Source organism: Carica papaya, chromosome 2 (assembly GCF_054855325.1).
Source record: "Carica papaya isolate Zhongbai chromosome 2, ASM5485532v1, whole genome shotgun sequence".
Lineage (NCBI taxonomy): Eukaryota > Viridiplantae > Streptophyta > Magnoliopsida > Brassicales > Caricaceae > Carica > Carica papaya.
Window position 1 is genome coordinate 35,607,939 of NC_142310.1, and position 15,958 is coordinate 35,623,896.

Here is a 15,958-nt window from a genome sequence, read left to right on the forward strand (position 1 = left end):
TAAAACAGGTAAACAGGGGTAATGCATGTTTTTGAGAAATTTAAGGGTTAGAGAAATTCAAAGCCAAAGACCTTGTCTCACAAAATGAACAAATCTTTCCCACCAAAACCCACAAACAACTCCATGGAGGACACATACCCCCCCAGATTTCTCTCTCTTTTCCCCCTATTTAAACCCACTATCCCCACAACATAATCCTAACATAACCAAAAACAAAACATATCAAAACTCAATCAAGATTGAAGTTAGCAACAATGGTGGTCAGAAACAGAGGAACCTTTCTGCTACTTCTGGTAGCATTTTGTTATGGGGTGACTATGGCAATGGGGCTCAGAGAAGAAAAAGATCAGGCACGGTGGAGATCACAGAGGGAAGAGATGATTAACAAAAGGAAAAAAGAGTCAAAAAGTGGTAGTGGTAGAACTGGTGAAAACTGGTTCTTATTAAGGGATTACAAGAGTATTGTCGAGACTGATGCAGGAGCGGTGAGGGTGGTGAGGACCAGGGGCGACAGCAAGAATAGGCCAATGCATATTGGTTTCGTTACCATGGAGCCCAACACCCTTTTTATCCCTCAGTATCTTGATTCCAGCTTGATTCTCTTCCTGCATAGAGGTATATACATATGCAAATAAACACACACACAAACACATATACAATCTCCTCTATTCGCATGGTATATGCTAGAATCAAGACTTCCTAAAATTAAATTTGATACAGATACTTACAACTATCTTAATTACCATTGTTACCATCAACTTCACCAGAATGTCACTCAGCATGGTAACAGTTTTTTTATAGTTAACATGATAAGAAAACATAGTTTGAATAGCTAAAAGTAATGTAGAAAAACTAATTTATATATACCGTCAAGAAGAAAAGAGAACCAAAGTCTTCTACTTACAAAGATTAAAATATGAAAATCTATAGCTAATTCGAGATTTTGTTTGCAGGGCAAGCTAGACTCGGATACATATGCAATGATGAACTGACAGAGAGGCAATTGGGTGATGGAGATGTTTACCGAATTCCGGCTGGATCGGCGTTTTACTTGGAGAACACAGGAGAAGGAAGCAGGCTGGAAATCATCAGCAGCATTGATGCATCTGATAGCTTTGGAATGGGACTCTTTCAAGTACGTTGATTTGTCTTGAACAAAGAATAACTATCAATTAGTTAACAAATACTAACATTACTATCAATATATACGCAACAGACTTTTGATCATGTCCATACTGATTGATTGATTGATTGATTTGCAGTCTTTCTTCATTGGTGGAGGAACTTACCCAACATCTGTTCTTTCTGGCTTTGAGCCTCAAACTCTCACAACTTCATTCAATGTAAGCAAAAACATTTCATTAGTATACATGTCCATACATTTAAATCTTTTAATTTAGCTACCAGGCACCCCCCCTCCGTGACTAAGAGATTAGCAAGAAAAATTCCCATATTCCCGTCTAAAGAAATCGAAGCCTGAATCTAACCTACATATTCACTCTGATTAATCATAAAAATCTTAAGTCTCACCTAAAGGAATCAAAACCTGGATCCCAGCTACAAATAAGACTCTTTGCTCCAGCAAAACAAACTTTTGGTTATATACGTGTTTGTGTACGCATATGCACACACGTGTGTTTATATATATATATATATATATATATATACACATACACACATTTTTAGATTACAAAAGAATAATAGATTTTTTATCGCAGGTCTCAATGGATGAAATAAGGAAAATCATGAGCAAGACCAGAAGGGGTCCATTTGTGCATGTAAATGAGAAAAGTCCAAGCACTTGGACCAAATTCTTGAAGCAAAAACAGCAAGACAGGCTGCAACACCTCAAGAGAATTGTGGAAACTCACCGAGAAGATGAGATTAGCCAGGTCCAAGAGCAACCAAAATTTTCATGGAGGAGATTGCTGGGTTCAATGCTCGGACAGAAGATCAATCTAAAGACTGACAACAACAAATGCCCGCAAGCCTATAATCTCTACAGCAAGAACCCTGATTTCAGCAACAATTACGGATCCAGCATTGCCCTAGAAAGATCCGATTACAGCCCGCTCAGACACGCCGGCATCGGCGTCTACCTCGTCAATCTCACCGCGGTAATTCCCGATCTCTTCTCTGCATAAAATCACTCTGCTTATCTGCATTCCAATAATTGATTCTTCTCGGACTTATCCAGGGAGCAATGATGGCACCTCACGTTAATCCCGTAGCGACCGAATACGGCATCGTTTTGAGAGGGACAGGCAGGATCCAGATCGTGCATCCAAACGGTACCTCCGCCATGAACGCCAAGGTCAGGCAAGGAGACGTATTCTGGATTCCAAGATACTTCGCCTTCTGCCAAATCGCATCGAACTCAGGTCCGTTTGAGTTCTTTGGCTTCACCACCTCGGCTCACCGTAACCGGCCACAGTTCCTGGTCGGAGCAAACTCGCTTCTGCATACTCTAAACGGACCGGAGCTCGCGGCGTCACTTGGCGTGAGCGAGGAGAGAGTGCAACGCGTGCTAGATGCGCAGCACGAGTCGGTGATCTTGCCGGCGCCAGCGGAAACTAGGAGTGAGGAGATGGAGAAGAAGAAGATGATGGAGAAGTTGGCGAAGCTGATGAATGCAGGTTTTGCCAAGTTTTGATTCGGGAGAGTTATTCAATAAATAATTTTTTTTTTTTTTCTTTTCATATTTCCGAGTTTTTGGTCTGAATGAATCGGTGAGTTGTTTCCGAGTTGCGAATTAAATCGACGGCTCTATTTCTCTTTGTTCTTTTCTTACTCATTTTTTTTAAGAAGACATATTTGGAATAAAGTAAAAATTTTCCCATAATTTATTTAATAGTTTACACTTAATTTATAAAAAAAATTAGATTATCTTTTTAATTCTATAGTCAGCTTTGGAATAAAAATTATTTTAAAATTTAATTAATATAAAAAATATAATCCAATAGAATTTAGAAAAAAAATTATGTTGCATTTCAAGTTAATTCTATATCAAATTCATGTTAGATATTTTTTTAGAATTAAAACTATGAATGTAATTAATTACATCAAACACAAAATATATGAACTAAAATTAATTTTTACATATCATATAATTAAATATATTAATAAAATAAAATAAGATATAGTCAAAACTTTAAGTACTTTATTTCAATATTCTTTTTTGATATATTGAAATAAAGCTGCGGTTTCTTTCTGCGTAAGTAAACACTGTGTTGATGAAGAGGAATTTCAAGGACGAGAAACATGACAAATGGCAAATCAAAATCAAATTTCAGATCATTACAAATAAAAATATCCTACATGTCAATACACGTGGACAGGTGCCTACCCGTGATTGGTTGACACCATATCCAACTTATCTGAGTAAAAAAACTAGCAGACCAGGGATTGGCCAACACCTTATCTGTACAATAAACCGAAATTGACAGATAAGATATCAATGGCCAAAATCAACCTACAACACAGAGAACATGTAAAAAATAATATAATTCCACATTTCTCCTTCCCAGATCGACACACGCACTGAAATACCAACGCAAGCAGGAAGGAAGGAAAATGGCTCAAGCAATGGCTTCAATGGCGGGTTTACGTGGCAATTCACAGGCTGTTTTGGAAGGGAGTCTCCAACTCAGTGGCTCAACCCGCTTGAACGTGTCCGGCTCAAGCAGTGCCAGCGCCAGGGTGGGTTTTCCGGCTCGGACGGGACTGGCCGTTAGGGCACATCAGGTGTCGAATGAGGCGGAAACTAGTCGCCGGGCGGTGCTAGGGCTGGTGGCTGCTGGTTTAGCCACAGGCTCCTTTGTTCAGGCTGTACTGGCCGATGCCAATCCCATCAAAGTAGGCCCGCCACCACCTCCCTCTGGTGGATTGCGTAAGGATTCAACTTGCTCCTAATTTCATTTACGCGTGTAGAGACTTTAAGAATTTACAGAGTAAAAATTGTAATATATGCGTATATATATTTTTGCAGCTGGGACTCTTAACTCCGACCAGCCAAGAGACCTTGGGCTGCCATTGAAGGACAGGTTCTATCTTCAACCTCTGACTCCGGCACAAGCCGCGGCCAGGGCGAAAGAATCGGCTAAAGAAATTGTTGGTGTGAAGAGTTTGATAGACAAGAAGGCTTGGCCTTATGTTCAAAACGACCTGCGTTTAAGAGCTGAATACCTTCGTTATGATCTCAAGACTGTGATTGATGCCAAGCCCAAGGACGAGAAGCAGGCACTCAAGGAACTCTCAGGAAAGCTCTTCAATTCTATCAGCAATGTAAGTTTCTTTTTTTTTTGCCAACATTTTTTTATAAATTATTATAACTAACATTTAAAATATAATCTTTTGAAAAAAAAAAAAACTAAACTAAACTTTTGCTTTTTAAAATGATTAATTAATCACATAATTGATCAAACCCCATTTATATTAAAATTAAAATGATTAATCACAAAGAATGTTTGGACACGATATAATTAATTATCTAATCAACAATTATACAGATAATGCTCAATAAAAATATTTTTAAAAATTGAACAGTAATAAAGTCAAATATAATTTATATTAAAATATTTATGTTGTAATGCAATAAAGTTTCTTGCTTCTTGTTAATTACCAGCTGGATCATGCTGCAAAGGTCAAGAGCGCTCCAGAGGCTGAGAAGTACTATGCTGAGACTGTATCTAACTTGAATGATGTGCTGGCGAAGCTTGGCTAAGAGAGCATTTTCTGTACCTTAAAAATCAAAGCTGTGTTTATCCTTTTCTCTATGAGACTCTTCCTTTCACTTGCTATTTCAAGGGAATCCTAGTGGAATTGCTTTTGCTTAAATTTCTAATAAAAACATTTCTTCGATGGTACTTGTAGTAAATTATCAATTTTTTTTAATTAAACTGAATGATTAAATCTATCCACCTACAAGTGTGTCTAAGTTGGTAATGAAATATGTTTGGTAATTGTATATAATACTCTCTAACAGTAAAATCCTGAATGAACCAAACCAATACAGTGCCCTCTGAAACTGTCTGAAATATGATTTAGTATCAATTACAAAAGTTAACTCAGAGAATATATTATAGCTAATACATTTCGGAGACAAGTAAAATAATGACGGGGGGATTATTAAGAAGACTAATAGAACGTACCGCACATTTGAAATTCACAACTTATAATATTGATTCTGGCTGCATTGACATACTGTGAGAAGTGAAGGATAGGATACCACTTCAGGTAGAGGATCTGTTGCATTATAAATGGGGGACATGAAGTAGAAGGCAATCTGATGCCCATAGATTTTTTTTTTTTTTTTTTTGTGTGGATCACAGTAACTAATTTTCAAATGTCATAAAAAATGTTCTTCTAAACAAACCATTTCTTGTACGTTCAGATTTTCTCTGAATCACAATGACTAATTTTTCAAATGTCACAAAAGATGTTCTTCTAAACAAACCAGTTTTTTCTATATTCAGATCAGTTCAGCATCTAAGTTGCTATAGACTAAGATGAAATACGAGCAAAATTGCAGATCCACAAGATGACTGATGATTGGCCTTCCAGAAAATCATTTGCACTCTATAGGGAATGTCAGCCGGCCTCCCTGGTTCAACTAAAACATCCAAGAACTGCAAAAGATGGAAGCTTTGTCTGTGGAAATCGTAAGAAGTTATCAGGCATCTTATTTTGAAGAGATTTTGCGCATTTGATTTATTTTTTTGGGGGGAGGGGGAGAGGGTTGGTGGATGGAATATTCACTCTTTCCAGCCAATTTTTAAACTCAATTCTATCTTCCTACACCTCAGAACCCTTCCTGCCTCGATTATATCATGGTTTATCTAAACTTAAAAGTTCATATGGATGTCAGTGCCTACCTTGAAAGAACAATCACAAGTCCTTGTCACTGTCAAGCTCTGCCTTTGCTGCTGCCTTCTCTGCTTCTTCCAGAACAAAAGTCCGAAGTGATTCAACATTCCTCGGACCTGATAGTTTGCAACATATAACAAACTAAATATTGGAAAACTGACATTAAATTTAAAAGACAAGGAACATAAACAATAATAATAATTCCATCAAGTCCTACACATGAAGCATTCTATTTTTGAGAGGTAGAAAGCTTCTTCTTTTCAGCAAAAAACACAAAAAAAAAAAAAAAAAAACAGAAAGACAAAAATTGTCATAACAATAATAACTCTAATTTTGGGATGCACATAACCAAAAAAGCCTAATAGACAATATTTTTGCATGAAATTGAAAAGCAAGCTCCCATGGGTGAGCAAATCAAAGGCTTCTTTCAATATTTTGAGTGGAATCTGATTAATATGATAAAGCAGAAAAATCAGAACAAGCTCAAATTGACCATACCATTGAGGCATACAATTTGTGACATACTATCCACTCTGGGAGCTCCTACATACCGACTGGAAGTGTTCACATTATCTTAATCACTTCCAAGGTAGTGCATCCACATTATGTTCTTTTCTACCAACAGCACTTTGATCATTCAGTATAGGTGAAAAATAAATTACAGACTGTTATAAGTATAATACACAAAGGATTTATCTTGTACTTGTTCAACGATTCAATGTGATTTTCAACAATTGTAAAGAACAACATAAACAAAGAATATGGGTCAGATTATAATTGGGAACTCATGAAACCATCTAACATGAAAATGAAATTACATGTTATAAAGGAAATTACATCTTACCTTGATATTTTGCAACTTCTTCTCCATCATAAAACACTTTAAAAGTAGGATACGAATGAATGTCGACTTTGGAGCAAACAGGTTTGCTGGCACCGCAGTCTACTTCCCCGATCTCAATCTCATCCTCCCCCTCCATCACCTTCCCCAAGTCTTCCCATAATGAACCCAAGTTCTTACTGAAAATCCATTTTGATTTCATGATCATCAGTGCTTACAACGAAAAAAAATCCTGAGTCGAGATCTTTTGTCGGAAAAAGTTGTCAGAAATTACCAGTGCTTACACCAAGGAACACAAAATTTCACAAACCACACGGTGTCCTTCTCCTTAACCTAAGCAACAAAATTACATAAAAACAATGAATGAGGTTCTCCAATTCCTAACTATACTATTTAACATATAGTCCAAGAACTTGTTAGAATATCCCATGCCATCTGGTATGATTAATCAAATTTTTATTTAGCATAGTTTTCTGTTCCACTCCAATTTTGCTCGCATGTACATCATTGAAGAGTGATATTGCTGCAAAACCTATAGCTATATTAGATATTTCACCAAAGTAGCATATCACCCAACTCAAATCATTTCAATCAAGAGGTTAACAAAAAGATAGATAACTTAAACTACCAATTAGAAACAAGCATGCTGGCAGCCAAAAAAATTAATTGGAAGCTAGAGATGCTGTTAAGTAAAACCCTCTCGACATAATTTTATTGAATATAATTTTATCTAATCCCTCCAGAGTCAAACTGCATCAAATGGAAAGGTAACTAATAGGACATTTGAGGATCTAAGCACACTCTAAATCTCAAGCAACTTTAAATACAATTCATCAGCAGATCTACATAAGCTAATTCCAGCTAAATATACTCGATATGTACAACAGAAATCAGATTGAAGATACTTGAGACAATTGGAAGGTAAATTAGGACTTTCTGGTAAAAGATTTACCTTGTCCGAGAAAGTATCAGGAGTTAGGGTTAGTACTTCAGCTTCGCAGTGTATTGCTAAGTTTGCCAGAAGAAGAACAAGAAGAAACGAGACAAGAGCAATAAAACGGCTGCTGTTTCTCATCGCTGGTGATTTGAATTCTAAGAATTTGAGAGCTGATGGATATTAGACAGGATCTAATTCGATGATTTGAACCAGTGGAAAATACCAAAACCGCCACAGTTTGGCTTCGAGAGAAGAGATCTGGAAAAGAGAGAGAACAGAGAGTTCCCTGTTATCTAACGGCAGTTTTCCATACGGCTCAGTTTTGAGCTTTAAGCAACTTTAAAATGATGACGTGGCAAAATATAAACCATTGATTTGTTTCTAATTGTGGTGGAAATTAATCCCGTCCGTAAAATTGTCCTCTTATAAACCCCCCTTTCTTCGTTATTCGCCAGGAACTGCAACACGTAAAACCCTTTCTCTTTTTTTTTTTGAAAGTTCTTCTTCTTCCTCCAAAAAACTCTAAAAACCTCCTCTCATTCTCCCCTCTTTGGTCGTCGAGGCTCTCACTTCTTCAAAAACCCCTTCCTGCTTACTCAAGAAACCTCTCCTTCTTCCTCATTTCGCTAATCGGAGCATCACCTGGTGATCACCAAAAACAGAAGAGGTTGGAAAGAGCTGAAGAAGGTAACACCCAAAATGTCAATGTTTTCTTGCTTTCCTGCTTGTTTGATACTTTTTTAGATGGATTTTACAAATTAATCCCGAGAACAGGCACCTATTTTTACGATTAACTTAGACAGGTGCATTTCCTAATTTGTTCCGTAGTTATCTTTCTTTTTTCATGTCTTTTAGTGCTGCCTGGTCTCTTATTTTTCTGAGAAATTCCCATATATATAGCAGCCCCGTTTTTGTTTGACGCCGGCCACATATTCATTCTGTCGTTATCTGCTTTTCAAGCAAGCATGATGGTTTGTTTTGTGTATTTTTAGGCCGAGTACAATTGAGATGCATCAGTCTGATGCCATATCTAATTCATTTCCTTTTTCTTGCCTCCGTGAACACTGTTAACGTGTGATTCACCACTCTGCATTTCTTTTCTTTCTCTCTTTCGCTATGCTCGCAGCTTTTTCGCCTCAACTGCTTCTATTGTTTCATTTGGACTGTTCGAGACAATTCTTCTTCTGTTCTATTAGTCCATTTAATGCAAAATGAATATTAAAAGAGCTAAATCTAGGATACTTGTTGAGAAGGCAGATTATGTGTTTCAGGTTGCTGTGTATATGCCTTCACTGATTAATCAACATGCATGTAGACATTAGCCTCAGCATTTGTCTGTTTGAGAAGGGTTTAATGATATTGAGGCGGGTCTATTTGATGCTCTTTCATGATTCCAACAAATAAAATTGTTCTTGAAGATCATCCCCTAAGTAGTTGGTACTATTGTTATTTCTCCATTTGATCGTTTATAACATTTTTCTAAACTAGTGCTCGTAATTTCAAAAAAATTTCTACAAATTCGCATAATATCAGAGGATGATGTGGAAATGTTTTTCTAATATTTCACATCAGATGTGATGAAGAACCTTGAAAATTGTAATAAAAACCATCTTAATTTTATTGCTAATCATTTGTGAACAGAATATTTAACAATGAAACTATACTTTGTGTTCCATAAACAAATTGGGGCATTATATTAGTAATAATCGATCATCATAAATTTGCCGTCATAATCATTAATTACCATTCTTTATCAGCGGTCCAAAATTTCACCTTGATCACCCTCTATCGGAGACTACCATTTTCATTCATAAATCTCTAACGTAATTTCATCAAAAGAGCCATAGTAATCTCCACCAAAGATCTAATATTCAAACCGTCTTGATGCATAGGCTTTTTAACATCATCTCACGCCACAAGATGATACTTTCTTCTGTTTCTTGTATCTCCCCATAGAAATCCATATTAAACTATTTCCAGTCTCTTGGGGACTGTCAGTAGCAAGATGTAATAAATGGAGAGGTTAGCAGTCAGGCTTTTGATAAGTGTAAGTTTTCCCCCTTTAGATAAAAGGTTTTTCTTCCATTTGACCAACCTGTTCTCAAACCTTGCTGCCACTAGCTTCCAAAGTTGCTTCATCTTTATATTTAGTTCCTAATGTAAATATTTGAGCCGATTTTGATCGTTCTTGAAATTGGTTGTGCGTACACTTGGCTGTCAATTGCTTTTTCTAAGGGTTGCCTTTGTATACATTTGTTGGTTAATATTTTCTTGGTTGCCTAATATACGCATTAGGATTTTCCAAGGATCATTTTTGTCTTTCTTTGGTTTGTTTTGTTGTAAGACCTATCATGTTTTCCAGAAAACCATATTTTTTGTGATTCTTCCTTGCTTCTCTATTTGATAAAGGGCTTGTGTCGAAGGTGTTTGCCAAATGCTTTTGATAGCTTGAGCTTACACGAAGTTGCAATTTGATCTTCCCTCAAAGGGGTAATTTTTACCGGAGAAGTTCTCCCAAAAGAAGTGTCGGAATAAGTAATCTCTCCCATTTGATGGTCTATAATTTGAAACCGTGTGTGCTCCTCCATACCATACTAAAGTAACCATTAGTTTGATCAGGAAAACTACTGATTTCACAAATGACAGTTGACATGTGTAACAGTTCCTAAAGTGCAAATGACATTTGATCGATATATGTAGCAGCTCCAAAACTATTAATAACAATTCTTGCTTGCTGCAAGCTCGATTTTCTCCGGATGACAAATACTTAGGCATAGAATTGCTCTCAAGAAGCGCTTTGGATTATGTTGGTAAACCTCCCCCAGAGTAGTAAAAGCATAGACAAGAAAGAAGCATTGTGGGGTATTTGTTTCTCAAAGTCTTCTTCTCCATTTCGTTTTGATTTACAGAGAATCTTTCTTCTCCTTTTCGTTTTGATTTACAGAGAATCTTTCTTCTCCAATGAAAGAGAGGTCTGTGAATCACCATTGTGTATTCCTAATGAGTATGGGGCTGATTTGGATTGGGTAATATACATAAGACTTGCAATTATATCATTCTTATAGTGATTAGCGGGTCTATTTATTAGTATTTTTTTATTTTTTTATTACTACTATAATTATTTTTATTTATATAAATGTTTTAAAATTTTTATTTTGTGTTTAGTTTATTATTCAATTGACTGTTTTTTGTAAATTAAATAAAAATAAAAAATAAAAAAAGATAATACCCATTAAAATTAAACCTTGGGTCTCACTTGAAAATTTTCTTTTACACATTTCCTCAATTTCTTTTAGTAAATTTACCACCTAAACTTAATTTTATATTTTATTTAAAATATAAATTTTTTAAGTACATATTTTTTTTATATTATCAATAAAATAGAAATATATATATTTTTATTTATTTTATTTTCCTATATAATTACTACTAGGTTTCCATGCTCTTCACTTTCTTTTCTTTTTTTTTTTCTATTTTCTATTTCGTTTATTAGCATATTAACTAATAAAGATGAGAGCCATAAATTCATATATTTATTAATTTTCAAGTCCAAATTAAAATTAATTTTTATTCAAAGCCCAATATAGACAAATAGCCCAAACCATTTCGTCATAAACCCTAATATACCACTTCAATTTAAGCGACATTGTCTCTTCTCGCCTTTCTCCCTAGTTCCTCTGCCAGCCGCGGAATCTGGTTCTTCTGGCAGGTAACGTCTTCACTTCTTAAATTTCGTTAATCTTTGATTTGATGTTTTTTGTAAGTCTGATTCAGTTGAAAGCAACGCGAGTGACAGATCGTATCTCCTATCTTTGATTCCATGAATTTTTTTTTTTTTATTTTTGATTTCTTACTGGTTTGATTTACTTTAATTTTTGTTTACAGGAGGCAAATCTAGATTCTCAGTATGAGGTGTGTAAACAAAACTATTATCTCCATATACTTCATATAGTTTGCGCGAGTTTATCATTTTTTTTATGTGTGTATATATATATGTGTATACATGTACAAAACAAGTCGGCAGTTTCTTCTTCACTTTTACTACTATTTGGTATTTTTAGCTAAATAGAGTTTGATTTTAGCGTATCGATTTACTGATAAGGTGCTCTTTGCTACTTGAATCTTATTCAGTTTGATGGATTCGGGGTTTTAGATATGCATACATTACATTATCGCTGTGTTTACTAGATCCAAATAATAAATGGACGACTCAAGAATGTCACTGTTTTTGCCTTTTGCTGATTGGTAGCAGCGATATGTTCAATATTTGTAGACAAATTTTCAGTATCCGTAAACTCGTCATTTGGGCTGTAACATTTCCATTTGGAATGTAGTTCTGCTGTGTATAAGTTATCAAGTAAAGGACAGTGAGTTATTAAACTCTAACCTCCTTGCCCACTGGTTTATAACATCTTGAGGTGGATTTTATGATTGCAAAAGTTGGAATCCTTGAAGTCCTTAAAGTGATGCATTTTTATATATTGGGATAATTGTTGCCCTGTATGTTTGTTCCCAGTAGCATTATTGGTTTTGACTCTTTTGGCTTCTTCCAGACTTCTGACCTTGTTTTAATATGATTTTCATGTTCTAAATCTATGTTTTGCTCATGTGCTATAGTAAGCTTCAGAGTGACGCACTGAGGGAAGCTATTTCCACTGTTGTGAATGCTTCCAAAGAGAAAAAGCGGAACTTTACTGAGACCATTGAACTCCAGATTGGGTTGAAGAACTATGATCCCCAAAAGGACAAACGTTTCAGTGGTTCTGTTAAGTTGCCACATATTCCCCGCCCAAAGATGAAGGTCTGCATGCTTGGAGATGCCCAACATGTGGAAGAGGTAATATTCTGATCTCTTTGGATGCAATGAAACTGTTCATTTGTGATCAAAGTATCCGGCATTATCCTCTCTTTGACTGTGATGAGCTCTTGTTTCCCCTTTGAACCCTTTTGATGATTCTTTTTCTGTTCGGTTTTGTAATGTTTTGTTTTGGTGTATTCTGTTCTATATTTTCTAGAATTTCTCTTTTGGTGTTTATTCACTCACAAGACTGCAATCTTGGTGGTTTGAATTTGTCATAGTTCTGAACCTTCTACCTGTTTGGTTTTTACATTTTAAAAGAATTTGTGTTAACTTGGTTTCTTGTTCATTTATCTGACAAACATTGAAGATTTAAGTTGATGTAAATGCTGCAGGCCGAGAAGATTGGTTTGGACTATATGGATGTGGAAGGCTTGAAGAAACTAAACAAGAACAAGAAACTGGTTAAGAAACTTGCCAAGAAGTATCACGCATTCTTAGCATCAGAATCAGTTATCAAGCAGATTCCCCGTCTTCTAGGCCCTGGTCTCAACAAGGCAGGCAAGTGTTTGTTTTCGGCAAGTCAGATACGAGTATATGCTCTGTATGCTGTAGCTATCGATTTTATCACTCAGATTTAACATAATTATGAAGTTTCTAGGTTACATGATTTTCTTCTCGATCTTTTTTGTTGTTTGCAAATACATGAAAAGCACCACTGGAAGCAAAATGAAGTTTCACAGTGTGCGATACAAATGGCATATTGTGAGTAAACATCGTCATCATTCTCACTTATTTGAATGAAACAGGAAAATTCCCTACCCTTGTTACTCACCAAGAATCTCTCGAGTCTAAAGTCAATGAGATCAAAGCCACAGTGAAGTTCCAGCTGAAGAAAGTTCTTTGCATGGGAGTTGCAGTCGGGAACTGTGCTATGGAAGAGAAACAGATTTTCCAGAATGTGCAGATGAGCGTCAATTTCCTTGTTTCCTTACTGAAGAAAAATTGGCAAAATGTGAGTTTCGGATACACCCATTTCCCTTGTTAAATCCTTTGTTAAATGTTTGGCGCTTTTATTTTCCTATGGAAAATTTTCTATTAAACCCTCATATCGATTCAACATGGAATGCAGGTTAGGTGCTTGTATTTGAAGAGTACCATGGGCCCATCTAACCGGGTTTTCTAAGTTCCTTCTTATCTTCAAGATATGCTGTGAGTGATCCGGTATGGCAAATTAGGGTTCGCAGAATGGTTTTCGGGGTTATATCTTTTCTTTTTGTTAAGTTGGATGGTAGAAATCTTGCAATGTTAGACTTCCACAAATCATTGTAAGGTAATTTTTAACAGATACGTACTATTTGGGAACTTTTAGATGCAAATTTTTAAAATTTTGTATGCCTTGCATTTTATAATTATTAGCTTTTCTTTACGTCTCTATAATCGATCATGACTTTATAAATTATCATGGAACAGAAATAGGGTTCCTCAAATTAATGATGTGTTTGGTTTTCCTTTTTATTTATGTGGTTAACATGATGTTCAATTCTCTAATAATACCCCTTTAAGATATCAAAAATTTGATAATCTAGACTCTTATTACTATACATTTTTATTGTAAATATTTGTTCATGATAAGTATATAAAATAATAAAGTAGAAATAGAAATGATTTTTCTAAAAATTATTAAAAATAATATTCTAAAATTTTAAATTTTGTTGTAGTATCATGATTTTTGTTTTTGTATAATTAGTTTATGTAGTTCTTTAAATACAAAATTTAATTAAATTTGTATTTATATATATAAGGAAAATAATAATTTTAGATTTATTGTTATTAAATTAAGTATTATAAATTAATTCACAATATATTAATAAAATAATAAATTATATTTATTTAATAACATGTAAATTAATTACCTTTCAAGTATATTACAGAGAACACTCACTCTTGGACAATGGATTTTTAAGTTTTTAAGATGTTTGGCTGACAATTCCAAAAAGACTGGAAGGGGAAAAAAAAAAAAAAAAAAAAAAAAAAAAAAAAAGGAAATTGCAGTACATGTCAGCATTAATTATTATCCATTGTAGCAGGAGATAGATATTTTTTCTTCTACAAATCAAATAAATGTTCAAAAAAGAATTTAATAATTAAATTTATTATTTTAAAAAACAATATTTATTTCTCACATAACAAAAATAAAATCATTAAGCTTTTTAAATAATCATTAAATGTGTATTACTTATTAATAATATATTTAACTTGAAGAGTCATAAAACATTAATTTTAATTTTGATAATTAAATTCAAATTCGAGGGACCTCTAAAAAGATTATAAAAAAAAAAAAGTAACCAAGGAAAAGTCGTATTCTCATAATGGTACTATTCTCCAATTGCATTTATACCTCGGCAGAATAAATTCCCGGTTCGCGCTACAAAAGTAAATAATGCTTTTTATCTTCAATAAAAATTATTATCATATTCCTATTTAGCTTAATTCAAAATTTAATCTTATAAAATAAGAATAAAAATATAATACCGGCAGAATATAAATTTACTTTCACACCAACCTTCTTAAATTACATATTTTTATATTTTATTTAACGAAATATATATGAGGAAAAAAAATTTAAAAAAAAAACAGGAGAAAGATGCAAGATTCAAATTAATAATAATAACTTTACTCAAATAAGTATTTTTTTTCATATATATATATATATATATAGAGAGAGAGAGAGAGAGAGAGAGATTTAACTTTTACCCACAAACAAAAATTCACAACTAGACCACTGCATATATGGTTAAAGTATATAATATAGTTAAATATTAGAAAATTAAGTCATACATACTTTATAATTAATTAAATTAGATAATACTCTAAATATTTTTACCCTAAAACTTTTTGCTTTCCTTTTTATTTCTAATTCTAGCTATGCAGATTTTGCTGCACAAGCAAAATGACCAGCAGCAGCAGTAACACAGTACAGATCTTGTAGAATAGTAGCTAGATCTATACGATCAACAACCTCATAATCATGATCAGCTTCATTGATCTGATCTCGAAGAACTCTTCCATGGCTTCTTCTCTGCAAATCATTACCCATTTCCTTGGCTGACCTCTTCTCCTTCATGGCTTTTCTTCTCTCATCATGATCTGCCATCCTTCGTCATCGTCACCATAAAAAACACATGAATGATCAGTTTACACACTCTATAAACACAAGAAAATTACACACACAGAGACAGAGAGAGATTATGAGAGTACTGTTTGGAGAAAGTGAGATGGTGGGTGAAGCCAGAAACACAGAGAGGAAGGCCATAGATGCCATGGAGGTTGGTGGTGGACTGCAGCATCTTTCGATTAATTCACACACAGAGAGAGAGAGAGAGAGAGAGAGAGAGAGAGAAGATGGGGAAAACTAAATTTAAGAGTTGGGTTGGTCTACTGGAGTTTATCGTGAATTATATATATATTGGGAAAATTTTACAAAATATATACAACAATATTGTATATATATCTA

The 15,958-nt window shown here is 34.5% G+C and overlaps 4 protein-coding genes across 7 annotated transcripts; 3 read left to right on the forward strand and 1 right to left on the reverse strand.

Annotated features, from left to right (window-relative positions):
• Positions 1 to 213: 213 nt before the first annotated feature.
• Positions 214 to 2,757, forward strand: LOC110808546 (vicilin-like seed storage protein At2g28490). The gene is made up of 5 exons (XM_022034068.2): positions 214 to 615; positions 954 to 1,135; positions 1,263 to 1,343; positions 1,719 to 2,117; positions 2,198 to 2,757. Exons 1-5 carry the CDS (start codon positions 255 to 257, stop codon positions 2,651 to 2,653), a joined length of 1,479 nt encoding a protein of 492 aa, XP_021889760.2. The 5' UTR covers positions 214 to 254; the 3' UTR covers positions 2,654 to 2,757.
• A 510-nt stretch (positions 2,758 to 3,267) lies between these two features.
• On the reverse strand, positions 3,268 to 7,959 carry PDIL5-1 (PDI-like 5-1). 3 transcript variants are annotated; one of them, XM_088214445.1, is made up of 5 exons: positions 7,659 to 7,959; positions 6,981 to 7,039; positions 6,710 to 6,885; positions 5,874 to 5,981; positions 3,268 to 5,244 (listed from the first exon to the last, which is right to left on the reverse strand). In XM_088214445.1, exons 1-4 carry the CDS (start codon positions 7,779 to 7,781, stop codon positions 5,887 to 5,889), a joined length of 453 nt encoding a protein of 150 aa, XP_088070571.1. In that variant the 5' UTR covers positions 7,782 to 7,959; the 3' UTR covers positions 3,268 to 5,244; positions 5,874 to 5,886. The 3 variants fall into 3 exon arrangements, with proteins under 3 accessions (XP_088070571.1, XP_088070572.1, XP_088070570.1); XM_088214446.1 differs by lacking the exon at positions 3,268 to 5,244 and adding an exon at positions 5,331 to 5,627; XM_088214444.1 differs by lacking the exon at positions 3,268 to 5,244 and adding an exon at positions 5,331 to 5,649 and having other exon boundaries at positions 7,659 to 7,958.
• Positions 3,574 to 4,865, forward strand: PSBQ-2 (photosystem II subunit Q-2). The gene is made up of 3 exons (XM_022034124.2): positions 3,574 to 3,889; positions 3,989 to 4,284; positions 4,625 to 4,865. Exons 1-3 carry the CDS (start codon positions 3,574 to 3,576, stop codon positions 4,721 to 4,723), a joined length of 711 nt encoding a protein of 236 aa, XP_021889816.1. The 3' UTR covers positions 4,724 to 4,865.
• A 158-nt stretch (positions 7,960 to 8,117) lies between the features above and the next one.
• LOC110808591 (large ribosomal subunit protein uL1z) lies at positions 8,118 to 13,836 on the forward strand. 2 transcript variants are annotated; one of them, XM_022034126.2, is made up of 6 exons: positions 8,118 to 8,330; positions 11,529 to 11,555; positions 12,261 to 12,480; positions 12,837 to 13,002; positions 13,251 to 13,456; positions 13,574 to 13,836. In XM_022034126.2, exons 2-6 carry the CDS (start codon positions 11,551 to 11,553, stop codon positions 13,625 to 13,627), a joined length of 651 nt encoding a protein of 216 aa, XP_021889818.1. In that variant the 5' UTR covers positions 8,118 to 8,330; positions 11,529 to 11,550; the 3' UTR covers positions 13,628 to 13,836. The 2 variants fall into 2 exon arrangements, with proteins under 2 accessions (XP_021889818.1, XP_021889817.1); XM_022034125.2 differs by lacking the exon at positions 8,118 to 8,330 and adding an exon at positions 11,211 to 11,352.
• Positions 13,837 to 15,958: the final 2,122 nt, after the last annotated feature.